Below are 22877 nucleotides of genomic sequence, written 5' to 3' on the forward strand. Positions count from 1 at the left end.
GAACATCAAAGAGAAATTAGAAATACAAAAAGCAAAACAAAACCAAGAAATTTAACTCCCAGTATCAGATATCACTTCTAAAGACATGGGTGAACAGTTATCTTTTTTTGACCATTTTGATTGCAACAAAGATTTTTTCAAAAACAGGATTATAAAAAGAAAAAAAAAAAAGAAAACAGTGGATACATGAAAAGGCTGTACCAGGCAATAATGATTTTTGTCTTTTCTCAGCAAAATTATCGAGTATTTTGTTAGGCATAATTCTGTACATCTACAACAGGGGGATGTTAAACATAAACAAGAAATGAAAAAAAGGACAAAAATAAAAATTTTAAATACAGTAAGCAGTAAAGAAAAAAGTAAAAAAAAGAAGAAAATGGTATTTGTTAGTGTAATGCAATCAGTTAAAAGGTAGTAAAGAATCAGTTCACTAAAAAATATTAGAGGATTTGAAACATTAACAGTTCTACAGCTAATAAAGAACTCACTTCCCAGAGGACAAATGTGGTAAAGTTGCTAGTTAACTAGGAGATAATCATTAGAAAGTAGAGGAAGAGATCACTACCAGGTGATGTCCCATGAATATTATTCATTTCCCATGAATAATAACAGAGGGAGTAATTGTTACAGAAATAGTTAGCAGAGATCAATTCAGAATGGAATCAATAGTAATGAAAAAAGCAAATGGATCTGGGATTAGTTAATGAGCTTACAGCACTGGCGAGCTGGCTGGTGCTCAGGACGTGGTTCATGATCAGCGACTCAGACATGTCTGTAACAGGTTTATGGAGTTTCTTCAAATCTGCCTTATATTTCACCTGCGGGTAAGAAAGGACAAGCATCAGAAAAGGAGACTGCTAATGAAACCTGTGATGTTGAAAGTATTATAATGCAAAGGAGGTCTTCTTCAAAGAAATTTAAAACTTAATTTCCCTAAGGGAAAACTGTAAGCAAAAATACCTCGCTAGCCATGTTGTGAGCATCTTTCATGGTCTTGTAGATTTTAGCCTCCTTTAAATCATACTTCGGCTTTTTACCCATCTCTTTGGAAAAATTCTCCTTGTATTTCACCTAAATTAAGAAACAACCAGATATTACAACTGTTGCTGAGTACTCAGCTGTTTGGCTGCAGAAGGCAAAGAGACCCTACTTTGACGCTGACAGTAAGCAGAAGAACAAAAATGTAGTAACTTGAAGGCATCCACTGGAATAAAGGCTATTTTAAAGATGACCTGACACAGAAAGAAAATCTACATCTGTACTTACAAAATACTAGCAATTTTTCATTCAGTGCACAGGTTACATCTCCTCATTGTAAAAATAACAGATACAGTAAAAAGAATTATGCTGACAAAATACAGCTGAATTCTGACCCTTGGAGATGAAGAACTTTTCACCTGATGGGAACTGGGCATGGGCAAAGAACACCCTACTTCACAAAGAGACAGAACTGACACAAGTATAAAGAGTATTTAAAAGAACTTTTTACATATTTCTTGGAGAAATGTGAGCTTTAAAACCTACCTTATAAGACAACAAGCACTGAAGATAGCAATATATCAAATACTTTACATTAAATATATAAAGTTATACATATAGTGTGTTCTGTATAAATCAGAGACAAAGAAGGATGCTAATGATCACAAACAGAATAGTGATACAACTGCTTACAAGGAATTAGATTATGCAGAGCCTTAGTAACACTTGCAAACCAAGTTAGCATCAGCAACATAATAGTGATACAAGCCATAATAACCCAGTAGACCCAGGCTGGAGGCACAGAAATGTTGATAGAAATGAGAGTTTTGCTATTGATTTCAGTGAGGGCAAGTCCTTCATCCATTGTGACTTGTCCCATCCCACTGCTGCAAGTGAAGCTAAAGGCTAATTCCTCCCTATTTCTTGTAAACCTACAAAAGGGACTATTCCCTTAGGAATATTTTGGGTTTACTGCTTTTTTTTGCTATCAAAGATAAATAAAATTGTTTCAGAAGAGTTACTGAAGAGTGCAAGAAAAACTCAAACTATTAAAGATTCTGGCTTACCTAAATAGACGCCATAGTTAGTATGTGTGCTCATCACAATTACACATCAGTACAGTAGAAAAATTCTGAGAATTTCTCATGTCTTCCTTGTAGCAGTATTCTGCCTGGTCTGGTAACAAGTGAGGCAACACTTCTTTCTGTCTACCAATCCACATTTCCTTGGAGATCTTTTACACTAAAAAGCTAGCAACACCCATCCCTGGTCTAAAGGACAAGAACCGAACAATTGTCATCAGTCCTTCTGAAAGAATTTGACCTTATTCAGGACCAAGATAATACTTACAAAAAGCATGCAGAAAATACAGGACAGTGGCTGATGAGGATAAAGGATTCATGGTTCCTGAGAAAAAACCTTAATCTCCCAAGCAATATTTATGTGACGATTGAAATGAAAGAAATAAAATACTGAAAAATTGATAACTAAGTTGAAGAATGGCTGACTCATGCTAGTGGGGTTTTTATGACAATTACAGAAATGTACACAGGTAATTTTATACTAGCAAAAAAAACCCCAAGATGACTGAATGTGGAATTAAGTCACATTCCACAATCACATTTTCCACTTTGAATTTCTTGTCATAATCTTGTCCATACAGCACCATACGGTTCATGCTGGATACCACTGCTGCTCTTTTGATTTGCAAAATATGCCAGCATTCAGACAAAACACACAGTGAAACAGGCAAATCCACAAATTAAATAGCTGCAGTTAGAAAACAATATTAACATTTTTGACATAAAGGAATCACTCTAGGTTCTGATCTCACAAAATTTTAAACCAATCAGAAGTATGCTAGAATCTGTTAAGTTTTGCAAGCTATGCAACAGATTATCAAGATCAGACCATCATGCCAAAGAGTTCACTTTTTTAAAGCCTACAAGAAATGTTACAAGAAGATCTATGAAAAATTAGAAGTATCCCAGACAGATAGATGAAATCCAACTAAAAAAAGCAAGTGGACAAACAAACTGGACATAATGCTTTATAAAGGAGAAGCTTATGAGAAAAAATGCTTAAGAGAAAAAATAATTAAAGATTACACCAATTATTCTTTGTTCCCTTACTGCTTCTACAATAGTTAATTTTCTCTCAGAACTAAAATAATCTCATCAAAGTATGTTCGTAAGACCAAGAGGAGAACTGGCTAGCATTGGAGCAAAAGCATGGAAAAGGAGACTGTCATTATTACTGAGCAGGAATCAACATAATTTCTTCTTTTTCTTGTAGTTCCATTGTTCAGCTTAAGAATCCTTGGTTCTACCAAAAAGACTCTTGGTTTTCCTGACAAACACAGTGGCTGACATTCAAACATGCGACAGGTACGTGCAGCAGTCACAGCTAGACATGGAAAAAACACATTCCCCTTTTTTCATTTGGAAATACATGTGTAAAACCAAACTGTCACAGACCTGTCTGCTGCCGCTTCAAAAACTGCTATGCAGCCATTGTTTTTCTATTTTCCAAAGGTTTTGAGATGGCGAGAAATATAAGAAACTATGTGTCCTCAAACCACTACAAGGTATACTTTGAGGCTCTGGGGCTGATTCGGTCATACACTATGCTTCCATTATGCTATTCCAGCACAATGTAAAAAGAATAGTTTAAATGAAGTTTAAATAGAAGTTTGACGTTTGCATAGTTAAAATGAAGTTCTACTGTGAACGTTACGCATATGGTATGACCATTCACTGAAAATCACCAGCACCATTGAGCGGGTTTGTCATACACATATATTTCCATTTTTTGCACAGTTTCAGGAAAACCAGCTCAAGCTTACATGTCTCTTTTTAAGTTTTTTTGTGTGAAAAAGGTGAGTTTTCACATTGCATGAGTGCATTGGAAACATCCATTAAAAACACTGGAAGTTCCAAAAACATTATGAAGGGCCTAAAAAGGTTTCAAGCTTCTTGTGGTGTTTCTGAAACAAATTCCCCACCCACAGAATTCCCATGCAATGTTTTTCCGGACAAAACAAAAAAGGTCACATCTGACCGAGCAGCCTCAGAAGTTTTGCTACATTCAGCATTTATACAATACAACAACAAACAACAAAGATTGTCATCTTTGACACAAAAAGATCCAGCGCAACTGGTGCATCATAACCCTTTAACAGCTTGGAATTGTAAGATAATGTGCAAGCAAGAGACAGATGCATAAAAATAGCATTCCCAGATGTGTCACTTAAAATTATCTTACATGACTACTTAGCATATTAGCTTTCTTAAAGGTTCTCATCCATGGGGTATCATAAGATGCAGCTCCATGCCCTCTCATATGTCGTTTGAGGTATTCTGCCTATAATGCGTAGCAAGAAAGCAAGATCAGAAATGCAAACGGTAACAGGTTTAAAGCATGAAGTGGTGAGAAAGAACCAAGTTGAACTGAGATCCTGGCGGAAAAAATTGTCACAGAAAATAGCAAGAATGTGCTTCAGACCAATCAGAGACCATAACCATTGTAACTTACATAAAAGTAAGCAAGTTTCTGTTTATACAACATGTTAACTTCAAACCAGAAGATTCTTTTAAAGGCCCACAGTGGAAAGAAACTGGCTGAAAGAAGCTGAATGTCCATCTCATAAAGGATGGATAATAAGAATTAGGTAAAAGGCTGCTTCTTTTAAAGCCAATACCTAGAAAAGCTTAAAAAAAAAAAAAAAAAAAAGTAAAGAAAAGAGAACATGGCTAACACTTCAGACTAAGTGTTTAGAAGATCTTGTCACAGCATCATTTTAAGGAGATTCTATGCCTCCATGACTGACATTTAGTAAGTCAGTAGAAAAGTTTATTCAACAAAGAAATACCTTGCATAGGAATTTAATTTTTACTTTTAACACGTTCCCTTTAAAATATTCCATCATCCACTCATCCAGAAATAATTTCATTTATAATATTAATATTAGCCTGTAATTTAATATCATGTCTAATTTCTCTCACTGCTTTAAAGTTTCACCAACTGTTTATTACCTGGCTAGTTAGCTTGGACACCTCCTTTGCCAGTTCAATATCTGGGCGTCCCAGCATGCTTACACCAATGCCAGCTTCTCCACGCTTTTTGTATTCAATCTAACAAGGACAAAAAAAAAAATAATAGTTTAGTAGTGATGACATTCACTTTTAATTATTTTACTGACACTGGTTTTAGTAGCAAAATTATTGCTAAAGAATTATACAGAAGACTTAAAAACCACTTACATCACTAATTAACTTGGCAGCCTGAGTTGCTTTCTTAATATCTGGTCGATCTGCTATAGGTGTATAGTGAAGCTTTGACTTGGCATCTTTCTTGTATTCAATCTAATTCATGATGATAGACAGAAGAAAGAAAAATACTGAGGTTTGTTTATGAGGAATATACCTATTAAGGACAGCAATATTGCTGGGAAAGTGCACCGGATTTATTTTTAAAATGATTTCACAAGGAATGGATTTAGGAATCTGTCTTTGCAAGTTGTCTACAAATGAAGCAGTAAGCACATGCAATTCTGTCTGTATTTGAAGGAATGAAAAAAATTAGATGTGATTTGCACTAGATTACTTTAAATCCTACCATGTGATTAAGCAGAAATATTATTTTCAAAAAAATCCTTTATTTCAGTGCAATTTTACATATGTAAATATTTGCACCTTTATCTTTCAGCATTACATTTGAACATGGAGGCTGGGAGGAAATGCAGAAGTATGTGAATTTTGGTTTTGTCAGCTGACTTTGACTGAATTTGCTTACACAAGCTATTTAATTCATGAAAAGACAAGACAAACTTACTGTACTCTGTTTTTTAGCAACTTCCATGGCATGTTTCACTTCGGGAGGCTCCAGCATGACAGAATAATTAGACTTGCCTTTCTCCTTCACAAACTTCTTCTTATAGTTTGTCTGTTAAAAGCAAAAAGGGCCATGTGTGATTTTGTAATTTCACATGAAGGTAAATGCTACTGAAACTCAGCAATAAGCTCACTAAAACTGTTAAGATAGATAATATGCAATCTCCTCAGCCTCAAAATGTATGGTCCCCAGTTTGTTTGTTGTAATTTGTGCTTTAGATTACAAAAGCTTGCTCTTCTGAGATAACGATTTCTGTTCAGACTCTAAGAAAAATAAAATCTGAATTATGGGGACCGATTAGCACTCCAGCCTGGCACTTTTTTCCAGAGTATTTCAACATATTCCCAATAAATTGTGTTTATCTCTTTGTTACAGTCTCATTCTGGTAGGAATTAATCTTTTCTGACTCCTTGGGCATTTTACAATGAGACTCTAAATGTGTTGCATGTATACTAAAACATGCAACTGTCTAATCAGTTATAGGCAGCAGGTAATAATCTCCCCGTGAATTGTTACCGCACTAGTTACTTACCTCACTGACATTCTTGGTCACCTCTTTCACATGAGCAGTGTCTCTTGTCTCTGGCAGGGTTGTATAGGACCCATGTGGAAGCTGCTTCTTGCTGTGTTCTTTGTATTTGTTCTGAAAGCACAGAATAAAAATAGGTAAAAACCAGCAATGCAAGCCCTGTCCCCACCTCCCCACCCCACCCCCACCTTCCAATATTAACAGGATGTACTTTAAATGAGCAAGTACCACCCTGACATTTTACCTCAGATACAAGAGAGCTGACATTCTTAGCCAGGAGGATCTGAGGTGTATCTGGAACAACATGGTACGTTCCTCGAGCTTTGTTGTGCTTCTCTTTATATTTTATCTAGCAGGAAGAAAAGTTATCATTTTCAGGAATGTGTATCTTGTCTTGTGGCAATTTAAATTTAAATAAATTTAAAGAAACGACTATGGTTGTGCCTGCTTGTTAGTGCAAAAGTTTGCAGAAAATCCCATACTTTCGTGTTTTCCAAGATAAATTCATTTCGGTTTATATATTCCTATAGGTCTCACTTGGAGTCTTATTAAAATATTGAATATTAATACATTGTTATTAATTATTAAATATACTTTGTGTTATGCACAAGTTCTACCTGCAGCTTTTTCTGTTGTTTCTTTCCAGATAATATTTTCATTTCAAATACAGGAATGCAGAGATATACCAAAGGTCTAGGGTGTTCAGGCAATGTTAACTATGAATTTTTATTTAATCCATGAACTAGGCCAGTGACATTTACAAGACCAAATTTATTCAGATTTTGCCAATTTGTTAATGGAATAAACAAGTCAAAAGAAATAATGACTGAGAACAACTTTTCAAAGCTTCATTCTTAATACAACCATATTTCCGATAAAAGTTTACGTAGTAAGTAAAGTTCTAGCAGAACAAAAAAAGTTTGTTCAAGTACTTACATCACTCGCCAAGATGGCATTATTTAAGGCCAATACTGTATTTTTATCATCTGTGACAGAAAGTTTGCATCCCTTTAGGAATTCCCGGTCCAGTTTGTATTCATACTGCAGGAAGAAGAAGAAAAAAAAAAAAGACTGAAGAATGCATCAAATCTTTGACAGTTATTTTTTTAAATTATTATTATTCTGAACATGAGAGATGTGGGGAAAGGGAGTATTCAGTTTATTTTGATTTCCTTACATCACTCTGTTGCAGAGATGACTTGGCTGCCTGAATAAAGTCAGGTCTATCAGCAATCCAGTGCCAGTGAGCCTTGGCTGCTTCATATTTCTTCTTATAATCCAGCTGTTCGTAGTGAAACAAGAAAAAAATGAGCTAATTGGAAGTTGTGTACTTTACACATGACATTCCTACATATGCAAATTATCTTTTGGTCTGTACCAATTCAGGAGAGAAGAGGTAAGAAAGCACATCTAGATCAGCCTAGGGCTTTCCTCTGAATGTACATGTTCAGTCCAGTGGGAGTCCATTTAGTCTAGTTGATCCTCTGCTACATGGAGAAAGGAAACTGAGTGACTGAAAAGATGTCATGACTTTGAAGAAGGTGAGTGCTTTCAGTTCCTTGCCGATTGAAGTGGGCCACCAATAATAGAAAATGCAGGAGAGCTTCCCACAAAGCATGCACTTTGTCTGCAAGAATATCATCACAGAGAATTTCTGGGACAGTTATGTCTCTGTCAGGAAAACAAAGGGAAACTAGAAGAACAGTAGATGTACTACATACAAGGACCTCAAGTGACCTCAAGGACAACTTTGAAGAGTAAGCACTTTAGTATGAAATAAATCAAAATATATTTCATTCAAACAGTATAAGAATTAGAGGCAATGTTCAAGCTTAAACAATTTCAATGGAACCGAAAATGATTTCTTACAGTCTCCATTGCCAGTCCCAAACACTATCCATAATCAAAGTAGTAATAAAATTGAACTCACATTGCTGTTTAGCTTGTAAGCATGCCTTGGAGTCTTAATATGAACTGAATCTGCTACGACATTGCAGTGAGATTTATTCCTCTCGTACACTTCTTTGTATTTCAGCTAAAGAAAGACAAACATAAATAATGTTTACAAAGATAATATTGTTATCAACAAGAAAAGCATCAAAATATGAAAACCACAATATTAAAAATTGTTCCTGTCGAGAACAAATCTTAACAGAAGAAAAAGAAATTTCACCAATACAACTTGGTATCAACCATCTGCCTGAAAGAAGGGTCCCCTTCAGCAGCAAGTCTCTTTAAATAGAAAAGGTAGCAGGTATAACTCACCATGAACCACAGGCAAAGATTAACAAAATCTACACATGGACAGTAATGCTGCCTGTTTCTATTTTTTTGCACCCAATAGAAATGCTTTAAAGAAACTTGTCTTCTGATAGGACCTTCCATGCTTTATAGAACCTCAAATTCAGCATTCACTTTGGAACGAAAAAAAATGTACTTCAATTCACAGATCACTTTTGAGCATCTTCATCTCTTAAGGATCCATGTTACTATCTGGAAAATATGGTTATCTTCTCTTCCTGGATTCACTCATCATAATCCAGGTAGCATCTGCATGACTTTCATGCTACTTTTCTCTCACAGTGCTAGTATCTTCATTTCATTTATGGTTGTCTGAGGGACAATACAAAGGTCAGAGAGAAAGCCTGGTAGAAGGAGGAATTAGGAGCAGGACTCCCAAATCTTATGATATTATTCTATCCACTTCATCTTCCTTTTTCTCTCTTCTTTTTCACCTTCCATTGCCCCATAATCAAAACACATGTTTAGTTTAGATCAGAATATTCACATTCACAGTATCCATAGAATATGGCCAACAGAGGAAGAAACCCTAGAAACAAAATCCCCAAACCCATGCTTTAATTAGATACCAGTTCCAGCTCACACCTTTTCTTACTAGTGAGGGCTGCTCTACCCCAGCAAATATGTTCCAAGAGCTACAGAACATTACATGAAAAAACTTCCTGAACACCTTCAGAATCCACTGGTTTTTGGAAAAGAATTTAACGCATATAGAGTTTTACAGGGAAACAAAACCAATACACTCTGACAAGAAGCTATTTTTTAATGACAGTGTTACATATGAGTTAAAACCACTGCATATCAAAGTAAAAAGTTAATTATGTGTCTTTTTGCTACCACAGGCAAGCATGATTTACTTACATCACTTATTCTGTCCTTGACCTTGCGCGCAAGCAGTAACATAGGTGTATCATGGATTGTAGTATAGCCTTTAGGCTTTGCTTTGTTATATTCCAATTTGTAAATAATCTGAAGATACAAATTATAGAATATATTATTTGACATTCTTTGTGTCAGTTGTGAAAAATCAAGATGAGAAACTTTTTATAATGGACTATCGAAAATGCCATACTGTTATTTATCTCACTTCATAGGTCAGAATTCAGAGAAGGTATGCTTGGAAGGGTCGGACCACACTTACATCGCTGATCTGTTTGTTGACTTTTGTAGTCCTTAAGTGTTCTGGAGTATCCACAACTGTAGTATACTTGTCTTTCTTCTTTTCATAGTCCTTTTTGTATTCAACCTGGTGATTGGGAAAGAAGAGTATGTTAACCACACAAACCAAGGCAAAACACCTTCAGGAGATATGTTTATATTCATACATAAAATCGCAAAATCCTTCCACCAAAGCCAATGAAAGCTGAACATGGACAATAAGCTAAACTCTGCAAACCCCTTATTTGCCTCAGAGGCTGACTATTCATGTGATTCATTTCATGTTTATTTAAAGCCTCACTTCTATCCTAAATCTCCAGGATTGAGCTAAAAAAGCAATCTCAATAGATTAGTGACTTTAAAATTTGTAACTGGACAACATCTCATTTTCAGATGTTCATCAGAATGAAATGTAAAACATCTTGTACAATGGAAGATAAATGCATTTGCTAAATGTATCATAATGCCAGGATATTTTAAAAGCTTTCATAGCAGAACTTGTCTCTTGATAATGTCTGTCTTAAAGATCATCTTGCCCTACTGCAGGACTCTAAACCTGTTTTCACAGAATTCAGTGAGAACAGCCTGTACACCAAGAATGGTAATTCATTGCAGACAGCCTGAGGGCAGGTGGAAGAGGTCAGAACACACTTTGAAATATGAACTTTCATGCTCTATCTTGCATCAGAAAATAAACCCATGCTTTTGAAACAGGACTATGACAGACAAAAATTAAAAAATTTCATACAAACAACAAATTATAACATGAAGTCAGCTCAGATGAACATGCAGGTCAGGCAGACTGCTTTTTTTTTTTTTTTTTCTTCAAACATACTCAAACTCACCTGCAAGGAGTTTTTAATGAGATAACAGAAATCCACAGAAAAAGTCAACAAAAATGTCTAGTAAAGACCTTCAGTACCTTATTACTGAGTTATTACTGAAGAATTTCATTAACTGTACTAATAGTAATGAAGAATACCCCCTCTCTGTCATGTAATTGTTTTCTACTGTTGCGTTTCCAGTTTAATTGTTATATGCTGGCCTTGTCAGAAATCATTTTTACCACTGAAAAGAATAAGGCTACTGCTAGCGGTTTTGATTTCAGAGCAGAAATAAGTAAGTATCAGTTATTTAAGAAGCCACATTTTCATCTCACTGGTACAGTCAAAATACATATGCTGGAATCCAGATTAAATGAAGAGAGAATACGGAAAATTAATTTTGCACAATAATACCAGAGCTGTCAGAGGCTTTGTTTTACATCATCAGGAATATAAATATGTTAGGCTCTTTGTTCTGTGTGAACAAATAGATGAATTTTACTCACTTTCTACCTTCTGATTCTTATTAAAACTGGCAAAAGGAGAGAGCATTTTTTTTTAGATAAACTGTATTATGTGACTGCATGAGGACTGCTTTGCTAGCCTTGTTTAAAAGCAGTAGGTAAAGAAAGAAATTCCTAAAAATATGACTTACTACAGACCTGTGCACCTTTACCATTTCTAAGGGCACTTAGAAGTGAGACATGACTGTTCTGTTTCTAGGCACAATGTGACGCCATTCTCAGGCAGAGCGGTAGATAAACGTTGTCAACTTCTCGCCAAATTACTTCATCATGTTCATACTGAATTAAGGGACTTTTGTTATGAGGGGTGGTCAGTCCAAGGAATGGTGGCAGAACGAGAATCTGGTTAGGAAAATATCAGGAACAGCTAACATACAATATCTTAAATGTACAGAAAATTGCTCTTCAGGTATATACGTGAATATTATATAGAATTATATATAACAATTATTTAGAATGAAAGGAGAAAAGGAAGGCAAGTTCAGCCTGAGCTGAGTGCCGTCCGAGTTACAGTAAATATTGTTTCAGATATTCTGTTTTCAAAAATATTTTATCATAGCCAGCGTTAAGCATATCGACAAACTTTGGAGTCTGATACCCGTAGAAATGCAGAGAACTCCCAAGCATTAAATATTAGAAGTCCAAGAGCTAAACTGTATATAAAATGTCTCCTTCAGCATCAGTTCTTCGTATTACCTGGCTCCACATATATGTGTTGTAGAGTGCTGTCAGGATATCTGGCCTCAGAAATTCATTACATCCATGTTGCAGGAGCATCTTGGCAAAGGATTTATATTTTTTCTGTTCATGCAAATGGCAACGAAGCACAAAAGAGACTCGTGAACACCATGAACAACAACACAGCTCTAGATCCCAGACACTTTGAGAGTGGAGAGATTTAGGCAAGGTACTATATGCATTCATTCAGATGTGCATACAACTTACATCTATATAATTAAGAATGTCAGGAGTATATAGTAAAAGATTTGCATACTATCCCATTAAGGAAATTGCAAAATTTGCCAAAAAAAAAAATTGTCAAAAAAAGCCAAATTTGTCACTGTTGCTTTATCTAGAAATGAATAAGAAGATAATATTTGTAAAGGTCATAAAAAAAGAGAGGTTATAAAAAATAAATGCATGATACTGTATTTTTTAAAACCTCTCCGATGACTTCAAAAAGCAATAGATTTCTGATGTCAATTGATGCACAATATATGAAAGTACATATAGCAGAGATTAGCTCACTCAAAAAGTAAGGATTCTTTTTGGGTGGCAAAACAAAGATCATCTGATCAATTGTCTGATCAATCAAAAAGATAAAACATCACAACATCACAGGTGAAACCTATGATACTGCTAGCTGCAGATGTTTTGCACAGACAGAGTAGCTGTGAGTGAACCAGGCACTTGCTGGCAGCACTGGCCAGTGCTCCTACAGTACCTGACTGCTCAGAGTAGTCCCCCACTTGGCCAGGAGGTTCTTAGGATCATCCACAATAACGCTGTACCTATCTTTGAGCTTCTCATAGGCAGCTTTATATAATTTCTGCTCAGAATAGCATAATACAGTGTAACAGATTAAAAGAGAGTGAGGACATAAAGAGATCATCATTTTAACCATTGAAACCTCTTTACATGGACTATTTAAAGGCTGAGATTGAAGTTTATACCCAAAAGAGAAAAATATATTAAAAAATGCAACCAAACAACACAGAGAGAAAACATTTCTATATAGTATATACATTTCTAAATTTCCACTAGACAGCCTAATCCACAATTCAAGGACACCTATGCTCCATCCCTGCCACTCTTCAAACAAGCCATTTTATTACTTACTTTCTTAATGAAAAATAACTGCAGAAGCAACTCTGTGTGGAACTAGATTCCTGACTTGAGTACAAAGAGAACATGAGATGCAAGGGTAAAATACAGTGTTATCATCAGAATTTTTGCAAGCAAAACTATAATCCCTCACCACAAAAAACTTCACTAACATGACAATTAGGCAAATTCATTTCAATGTATGGAGCCCCTCTTGCTGAATTTTTCCTCATTAATGTTTCTCATCATAAATTTTTCCTTATTTGCTCTACTGAACATTAAGAAGACTGAATACTAACAATCTTCTATAACAAATTGTGGTTCACTGCTTATCAAATTGAGTATGAAATTATACAGCAATGGTACTGGAATGGTATCTGTTGTGGAAGTTCTTTTAACTTAGAACAAATAATACTGCAATATGCTTACTGACAAGTAAAGAATTAACACAATTTCTGGTGAAAAAGAATAAAATACCAGGGTGAGAGAGTCTAAATATATGCTGCTTTAATGAAAAGCATCAGTCTGGTGTGATATGTCTGCTCTAAGCTGATGAGAATTCACCTAGAACACGGTGCCTTTCAATGAGCTTTGTCCTGTAGGTGTACAGCCCTACTCCTAAGAACTCCACTGGTGATTTTAGTCTTAAACCCAGGGGCATTCCTTAACCCCCTCTGCTCCTATGTTGTGCTTATTGTTTCTTTAGCACTACAGGAGGAAAGCAAGAAAAAGTAAGTAGCAGAGTGGGAGAATTCAGCACAAAATATCTGAACAGAAACAGAGCTATGATAACTTCAGACATAAAACTATCTTCCTAACACTGAGGAAGGGGTTTTTTCAAAGTTTCAGGAAAGCAATTTGTGATTCTCTCTAGACCTTTTTTCACATGACAATCAACAATCAGTGTTACTAAGGAAGCAGCATTATTTAAGTTAGCATTTATTTACCAGTCAGCAAAGGAGCAGTTTCTTTGCAATGACAGCGTAATGGAACAGGGGCCAGCATTTCAATTTTTAGGTACTTTAAATCTGGCCTGTCCTAATACTCAGACAAGACAATAAAAGCAACCTTGTCTTTCACGATTTTACGTCTGATCATAAGACATCTTGAAGCCTGAATATACTTTGGATTATTTACAATCTCATAAGGAAGATCAATCTTCAACTCAGTATTAACATACACACACTTATTTCTTCAGTATGAGATTCTACAGAAATTTTTAATACTTACCCCATCCATCAACTTAGTTGCATATTTAAAATGCTCATTAATTGGAGAGTCAGCTACATACTTAAAATGAGACTTAGTCTTCTCAAATAGCTCCTTGTACTTACACTGCAGAAAAAAAACCAAACACAAAAAAAATATTCCAATGTCAATCCAAAGAAGGGTAAGGCCATGAAAATATATTTTAGAAACAATCTGCAGCAAAACCATGGTGGAATTATTGCATATGTGCATTTAACAAATCTACAAAGAAAAAATAGTTGCAAATGTAGTGGTTTGCAGGATGGAACTATCACGTCAAGAAAGGAATGGAAATTTCAAATCTTCATAATTTTAAAGCTAGACTTAGAATCACTAGAAAAATTACTATGGAGCTGATAGCTTTGCAAGGAACAGAGGGGATAAATAAGTAAAAGGTCATTTTGCCTCTTTTCTTATATACCAAGAACTGAATGTTTAGATGCTATATATTAACTTCTACCATGAGTTATTCGTATCAATGTCTAGGTCAGAATTGGATTGTCCTGTGAAAAAATTATCTGTAATATAAGCCAATGTCAAAAAAACACATTTAGGAGACTGTTTTACTTACCCCGCTGTAGAGCACCTTGTTCTTTCCTGCCAGAGCAAAAGTTGGAGTATCCCATGCGTAACAGCCAATGCCTCTGAGCCAAGATAAGTCTTCCTTGTATTTAACCTTTAGAAAAGAAATAAAATGTTTCAGTTTTCAGTGGCACTGAGTGGTAGCTGATCAGTGCTGAAATGGCACCTCAAAACAAGGTGTAGCAAACAGAGCTACATCCATTATTATTCCATCATATAGCGAGTTACAGTTACTCATGCTTTTCTGATGGAGTCAGGTTATTCCCATACCTAATCTATCATTAGCTATTGGAGTTCCTGTGTGAATTTTGAAAAACTTTTACTCTTGTACAGTTAAGGGGTTATTGTATAGGTACAGGTATGTACAATTAAAGGTTGTTATTGTGTTAACAAACAAATTAAGCAAATGCAACTGAAATTAATTAAGACTGTTCTGTTAATTTCAAAAGGAGATGGGCTGCGATTTTAGCCATCTGATTTGCTCTGTCATTTCACAGATCTGGCAGGTGAAAGTGTAAATCACTTTTACAAATTTCAGCTGCCTCCCCTTTCTCAAGAACTGAGACTTGGTTTTCATTTTGGAAATCTACTTATAACTTTCAGCCTCTCACATCCAGGACCTATTTGAACTCACATCACTAATAGCATCTGTGACTGCACGATGATGGAAATGCTCCGGACGGTCTGGGATTGATCTCCAGATTCCTAAGTTGCTCATATAATTTTCCTTATATTTCACCTACAAAGAAAATTGAAGAACTGAGTAAAACAATTTAGAACACTCTAGACCATGCCATTTCAAGTCATTCCTTTTTCCGAAACATCAGAACTAAAACAGTGGAAATGAGATTAACTTGCATTCACCTTTGTAACATCAAAGGCAATCAAGTGTATAATATTCCAAAGAAGGAAGGAAGCTAATTAGTAATAGTGCTGATCATATTTTTCTGATTATTTGACACGCTTAAATAGAACAACAGCATAAATGGCATAATCTAGGTTATTAAATGGCAAATAATTAGGAATGAAAATATTGTATACATACACTACTGATATCATCGGTGACCTTTCGATGATAGACAATATCCAAAGCATCTTTCACCGTGTGGTATTTGCCCTTATTATTCTCAAAGGTTTCTTTGTAGCGCAACTGGTAAGAAAAATAACATATAAAATATTATATTTACCTGTCAGGAACTGTTTCAGTTAAATTTCCTGCCTTTTAGGAATGACATCCAGGGATATGTTGCTGTTTAACATCCTAATCTAAGCCCTGAGGAATTTTAAGAAGCTGCATTTGCCTGCATCAATGGCAAATTGACTGAAACTTATGGTGAAAAATAGAAAGAAAAGGAGTTGGTACATCTAAAGAAACATTTCACCCTATTCACTTTTATATTGAAGACAGAGAAAAAAAGAATCCATGTATCACAGGACTACTCTCTAGAGCAGCAAAAGTGCCACTTTTGCAATAAAAAACCTACTTATCCTTTCTTCCATGTCCTGATCTAGAAGAAAGCAGGACGATCATCCCAGACTTCGGAGAAAGACTTTCTCAGAGGAGAAACTCAGACGTGCAAAAGAACTGGGACGCTCCTTGGAAGTATTTAAAGATCATTCTTAAGAGAGCAGTAAGACTAATCACTAGAATAAAACACCTGCCCAGCACATATCCTTCCAGGATGCAACATGCAATCCGAAATATATAGCAAAGATCTCATGAATGAGAAAAGTACTCTTAACCATTGCCTTAAATCACAAATCATTATTCCACGCTTGAAGGAAAAATCAATTTTACCTTAATAACCTTATGTGCAGCAGCTCAAATAATTTTTCTCTCTAACCTACTTCTAAATTAAAAAATGAGCACATTCTCAGTGACATGCAGCTTTACTTCTAACACAAAACTGTTATGAAAATATCTGACACAAGGTATTCTATCAAGGCTCCAGCATCAATCATTTCACTCTGCACTATTTAGAGATTCCACGTGTAAGCAAATTACTTTAAATCTATTTTTAGTTTGTGCAATGGCAAATGAAAATTAACTATAATGAATGAAAAAAAAAGCATTACAGTGACACCAAGTAAAAACGTAAAAATCACCATAATAGCAAATGGAAATGTACGTGCAAATGGGGTGACCTACTTCATGACCCACACTGAGATATTCTATGCTTTGCATGTTTGTTCCCCACTGACCCTTCTTCTGGTTTTTTTGTAAAGAAACTGAGAAAAAGCAGCAGTCAAAGTGTTCATGGACTACATACATCACTGGCATTCAGGTATGCTCTCTTGGCTCTGATTAAGACTGGTGTGTCAGGGACAGGTGTGTATTTGTCCTTCATCTTCTCATACTGGGTTTTATACTTTTTCTAAGAGAGACAACAAAAGGGAAAAGTTATATCTTTAATCTTAGAAGCATTTGCTAATCTGGTATTATGTTAATGCCCGGGGGTGTTACACCAAGTGCATAAAGTAATTCTTGTGAAGAGCTTCTGTCAAAACTTCGGGAAACAAGCTCAGTTTTTTAGCTTCCTAGGTCTTCTTGGTCCTGCAGCCAGTGTACCTCAGATTCTACAAACAAACACTTACAAACAGGTACCTTATAAAATATTAAACCATATTAAAATATTGTACTCTTTTATTACAATTTATAAAAGAAATGTTGAACGTGAGCATAAGAGACAAAAAACTAAATTAAGAGTAAACAGATTTGAGCCATGAAACTATCACTAAAATTAGAAATAAAACTTCTGAACAGTTCAGCATAGCGGTACCAAACAAAGAAACCCAAATATCTTACCTCACTGACCATGTCCTTTACATGCCTAGCATGTGTAAAGGCTGGAGTCTGACTACCAGCATGATGATGGGGCCTCTCTTTCGTTGCAAGTTCCACATACAAGTACTGCAGCAAGAAGAAAAGAATCAAAACATATACATTTCAAGTAAGTTTTACTTTATGTCTCTGAAAAATATCTGTAAATTCACAATGCACACATAACCACATAATTTACTGGATGAAAAAATAATGTGCCCTTTCCTCTTCCATACCATCTCAGTTCATCTTTCTCTATCAGTACTCTTGACATTTTGTAACTGCCAGTAACATGCTCACAAACCAAGAAGTCAAGTGTATGTGACGTTAACGAACTCTGCCCTATATTCAGACCTAGCTTTACATAAAAGCATGCATGAGGTCTGTTTTGTTCTGCAAATTTAAAAACTCCACAAAATTTGTAGTTAATACATGAATAAAGAAATGATGATGAATAATGGTAGATGAAAATACTTATTCTTCTGACAAAGTCACATTTTCAGAGAATTTGAACAGAACTGTACCAGGGTTCAACACTATTTCAGATGGACAAAGCTGAACAATTCCACCACAGAGACATGGCCAACATGAAAATCCATAGCCACTTAAAAACGAGCAATAGTAATTTTAAATGTTTTCTCTAGGAATTCTACATTGCCTTGAAATGGCCTGGAAAGAAAGAGGGATCCCCTGATAGGTTTTTTATCAGTACGTTTTTTTTCACCTGGCTCTGTATTTTTTGTCCTTGCTTGGCTCTTAAGAAGTCAGGTGTATCGAGGACGGAAGTGTATTTTGTCTTCAGCTCCTTGCCTGCAGCTCTGTAAACCAACTGGAAAAAGACAGGTCCATGAGTTATTTCTTCTGTCGCATACAGTTGTTTAGCAGCAGAACAATCACAGCTTCGCAATTACAACATCTCATTAAAAAAAAAAAACCAAAACAACCAGTGAGAGAGTCTGAGCTTAATCATAGCTAACAAAGGTGTGCAAAAATAATACCGAACTTACTTCACTCAAATGGGTTTTTAGCTCCTGAACCGCTCTGTATCCAGGAGTATCCAATACCACATTGTATTTAGGCCACATCTTCTTGGCAGTATCAGTGTATATGTAATTAGACTGGAAAAAGAAAAGCAGTATTACTTAGGAAGCTTTTATTATTCCTGATAGTAAAGAAAATTTTACAGTGTAACCTAACAGTGTTTTGAAACAACTGCATGGCGAGAAATTCTGTCATAAGTCTTTACTCATTTTCATGTACTTTCTGCAAGTACACAGCGTGTTTGTAAATAAATCAATCATTGTTATACGTGGTTCTCACAAGAAAAATCTTACCCAAAGCTTACGCAGGTGACGAGCACGGACCATATCAGGAGTATCATACAGAAAGCAACCCAAGCCCTTCAGCCACTTCAGATCCTCTTTGTATTTATTCTGTGAGGCAATTAGAAAAAGAAATATCAGAAGTTAACTTCTGGGATAATTTTATTAATCAGTCCCCAAACACAGAGACAAAGCATTTAGCTATTACAGAATAGAATGCAAATGATAGAAGCCAAATTCCACTTTCAGTTTAAAAGTATTAGGCTTGTTGTATTCAAATACCAGGTATCTTAACAGAAGTTGCTTACATCACTTGTGATGTCCCCAACATAGCGGCAATGCAACACCTGAGGAGTGTATGGCAAGGAAATCAAGTGTCCCTGCATCCTAAAGAAATCTGACTTGTAGATCAGCTGAAAGACAAATTAAAAAACAGCATTTCACATGTTTGGTCATGTTGAATATTCTAAATCTCTTCTGGTTTTTATGTTAGAAAGACACATACATCACTGACAGCTTCCTGTGTTGCTTTGACTTGACGGATTTCTGGTGTGTCTGGAGTAGTATGAATCTTGTCCTTGTTCTTGTGGTATGTTGCCCGATACAACCTCTGTATCAAAGGAGAGAGCATTTGACATCTTAAAAACTTAAAATGGCAAGTATTTTGGCAGTGTAAGTGCTTCTCTTTTAAGGGCCGATTTTTGCTAGGTATTGCATAACCAACATGGAAAAGGGAGCAAGCATACTATTTTCTAATCAGGCAAAGATTTTCCACAACTGTTTTTTGATAGCAGCACCTCTAATACATGGAGAATCTGAGACTCTATTCTACAAACATGTAAATATGTATGCTTAATTTTCGACCTATTAAAGACAATGATCAAATAAGTGAATACATACATATAAGACCTAAAACAATGTCATACAGATACAATAATTTCTATGCAACTTTAATCGAGTAGCAGCACAATGGTTAATAAAATTAGACTGCAATTTGTTTTATATTATGGTAACAATTTTACGGGATGACAGAAAGTTATCAAGAACCTTAAAAAACCACATAGCCCAACTCCAAGCCTTGATCAATGATCTCTTGCCATTTCTGATGGATATTTGTCTAAACTGCTCTTAAATTCCCTGAAGAACAGGGATCCCACAACCTTCCCAGTAAGCGTATTCTCATCATTTGTATTTTGGGTGCTACAAATAGAACTGAAAGCAAATACATGTATTTACTGTACCTCATTAATGACTTGATTCACTTTCTTCACATTTTCAAACCCAACATCTTTAGGTCCCAGAGTATAGCCTTTAGCTTTCATGTGTTCATAGGCTTCCTTATATTTCAGCTATAAAGTGGAAAAAGGAACAAAACCATACAGAAACTAAATTTGATTGCAATTCTAGTTACACTGCAGTTCTGACAGTAATTTATGCAGTATAAATTGATTATTAGAGATAAACAAGTGAGATGTAGCTATATCAGAGTTAAATACACTACATATCACTATTATTTTTACTTTTCATGTAGCCCAAGATTAATAACATTTCAAATTTCTCTTACATTCAATAAGGTATCCACATCTGCCTGAGGAAATATGTATTTTGATAGTAATTGCATAAGATAATCATGGGGTTTGGTAACATTTTAAATCTGTTAAGGCAAACATTATCAGTGTTGGGGCTTGAGTGCACTAATAAAGATATAATTGCCCTGACTAGCCACATCTGGGATGTCAGGCCTTGCCTGAGTTCTGTTGTAAGCACACCTCTCTTCAGCCCTGCCACTGTCCTCATTTGCTGCATGGACATTGGTCTGGTGTTATTGGTAACTTGTCTCCTGGATTTACCTTGGACCTATGTCAGAGGTAGCTTGTCTCCAATCTCTGCTCTGTTTCCTGTGGCTCCTGACTGGATCTCCCTAGCTGGACCTTGGCCCTGGTTCCTCACCTCATCTGGGACTGTTGATGCAACCTGTTACCAGCACCCTGCTCTGCTCACCCTGCTCAGGTACAGTGGGACTTCACCCTGGATGATGAGATCACTACCTATGTCATGGTCACCCTCAGTTCATGGCTCAGGCATCCACACAGAACTACCCCACTCTTGTTGCTCTCTGACAAGCAATTTCACACCGGAGAAAAAACTGTCTCAAACAGTGTGTGCTCATATGGGATGTGCATCAAATATTCCCTTGCAACCTATGTTGCAGAAGAACTTAGTACATTACTTACATCACTGCCAATGTATTGGACATGTTTAGCATGCTGAAAGCCGGGGGTATCTGCGGGAAGACTGTATCCAGTAGGCAGAGCATTTACACCAGCCCAGCGATACAAATTCTGCAACAGAAGAGAGCAAGAGAGAGTTTGTGACAACTGCATGTAATACTTGACAGTATTCATTAGCTGAATAGGAAATCTCTTAATCGCAATTGGCAAAAGATTTTCCCCACATCCACATTATAACGCATACTTGTAACTTAAATGAGGACATTTTCCTGCTTTCATTTTAGAGCAGTGAAATCTAGCTTCTTCATCTGAAAAGCTAAAAACAGACATTAACCTTTAAAGCATTTGCTTTTTGAAGATCAGAAACTCTGTGGACCCAAAAGTTTTATACTTACTTCACTCTGTATTTTGTTCGCATGATATGCCCGCTCCAGATCTACTGTTTTATCAGTAGGAATCATTTTGCCTTTAATATTGTGCATATATTCACTACGGTAGACAGCCTGAGAAAAAGGAAATGTAATTAGAGGAGAGTCATAATTGTGATGTTCTCTCACAGTCTGTCTTGTTTGCATATATAAGGGAACTTCTAAAAAACTGGATGAAAATATTTTGGATTCAGGCAATTATTGATTTTACTGACTATGTTCTCATATCTTTAATAAAGGCATAAGCAATCTGTTATAGGTAACAGGCAATGATTAAAGAATTAAAATGAAATTATTAAAAAATATTAAGAGTCACATTTCTAGAACTTGTGAGGTAATAGCATATGCAATATTGGGGGTGAAAGGTGATAACAAACACTTACTTCGCTAGCATTCAAGCCACTGAGGACATTCTGGACATAGACAGGAGTGTCTGTGACCATAGTGTAGTCATTCTTCATTTTTTCTGCCTTAGATTTATACTTAATCTGCAGAGAGAAATTCAAGAACTATAATTAGTAAGGTTAGTCATTGTTAACTGAATTTATTATATCATTATATTTACAATATTTATTATTTTATTACTGAACTATTCCAGTAGTGAACCAGCATTTAAACAGAAAGCGTATTGAAATTATGGCTGAATAAATGAACATGGCACCTTACTACATAAGAACAGCTGGTAAGTTTTATCAAGGAGTATTAGGAAATGTCAATACTCATTCATAGAATAGGCATATGTATCATATGATAAATATCCAAGGTACTTCTGATACAGAATTTATGAAGGGACGTACATTCTCAAAAACCATAATGGTTATTCTCCCATTTTAATGGCTTAATCCCAAACTAATATGTGTCTTAAGATCTTGAGAGAAGAAAAAGAGATCATAAAATCAACAACAAAATACTTTTTTTTTTTAATTAATTGTGCATAATTTCTTCTTTACTTCAAGGGTTCTAAATGAAGAATTACTGTTATAAGTGCTTTTCTGAGAAGACAAGTATTTAAACATATACTTAATGCTTTCCTGAATGGGGTGTAACCTGACAATACCTACTTCTAGAGCAGCAAAGTTTAAATAACCATATATGGTTATTTAATGAATACTTCAGCAGACAAGGTTTTATAACGTTTTCCAGATTATACCTAGAGTAGAATAAAGCTACTGCATCCTTTTAATACAACAGAGTGAAAAAAACTAAGAAGTAAA

General features: G+C 35.6%; 1 protein-coding gene across 1 annotated transcript in view; it reads right to left on the bottom strand.

Moving 5' to 3' along the window:
• NEB (nebulin) overlaps nucleotides 1-22877 on the bottom strand; it is a 131201-nt gene that overhangs the window by 24891 nt on the left and 83433 nt on the right. Inside the window, exons 90-117 of the mRNA XM_056349161.1 lie at nucleotides 22047-22151; nucleotides 21631-21738; nucleotides 21239-21346; nucleotides 20246-20353; nucleotides 19510-19614; nucleotides 19313-19417; nucleotides 19017-19115; nucleotides 18690-18800; nucleotides 18407-18511; nucleotides 17668-17772; nucleotides 17132-17236; nucleotides 15907-16011; nucleotides 15496-15600; nucleotides 14851-14955; nucleotides 14262-14366; nucleotides 12652-12756; nucleotides 9843-9947; nucleotides 9563-9670; nucleotides 8331-8435; nucleotides 7578-7682; nucleotides 7337-7441; nucleotides 6645-6749; nucleotides 6404-6514; nucleotides 5812-5922; nucleotides 5241-5342; nucleotides 5013-5111; nucleotides 961-1071; nucleotides 714-818 (exon numbers count right to left, since the gene is read on the bottom strand). Of these exons, the coding sequence (XP_056205136.1) occupies nucleotides 714-818; nucleotides 961-1071; nucleotides 5013-5111; nucleotides 5241-5342; nucleotides 5812-5922; nucleotides 6404-6514; nucleotides 6645-6749; nucleotides 7337-7441; nucleotides 7578-7682; nucleotides 8331-8435; nucleotides 9563-9670; nucleotides 9843-9947; nucleotides 12652-12756; nucleotides 14262-14366; nucleotides 14851-14955; nucleotides 15496-15600; nucleotides 15907-16011; nucleotides 17132-17236; nucleotides 17668-17772; nucleotides 18407-18511; nucleotides 18690-18800; nucleotides 19017-19115; nucleotides 19313-19417; nucleotides 19510-19614; nucleotides 20246-20353; nucleotides 21239-21346; nucleotides 21631-21738; nucleotides 22047-22151 (2961 nt within the window). The remainder of the gene's footprint in view (nucleotides 1-713; nucleotides 819-960; nucleotides 1072-5012; nucleotides 5112-5240; nucleotides 5343-5811; nucleotides 5923-6403; nucleotides 6515-6644; nucleotides 6750-7336; nucleotides 7442-7577; nucleotides 7683-8330; nucleotides 8436-9562; nucleotides 9671-9842; nucleotides 9948-12651; nucleotides 12757-14261; nucleotides 14367-14850; nucleotides 14956-15495; nucleotides 15601-15906; nucleotides 16012-17131; nucleotides 17237-17667; nucleotides 17773-18406; nucleotides 18512-18689; nucleotides 18801-19016; nucleotides 19116-19312; nucleotides 19418-19509; nucleotides 19615-20245; nucleotides 20354-21238; nucleotides 21347-21630; nucleotides 21739-22046; nucleotides 22152-22877) is intronic.

The sequence above is a fragment of the Falco biarmicus genome, chromosome 8 (genome assembly GCF_023638135.1).
Source record: "Falco biarmicus isolate bFalBia1 chromosome 8, bFalBia1.pri, whole genome shotgun sequence".
Lineage (NCBI taxonomy): Eukaryota > Metazoa > Chordata > Aves > Falconiformes > Falconidae > Falco > Falco biarmicus.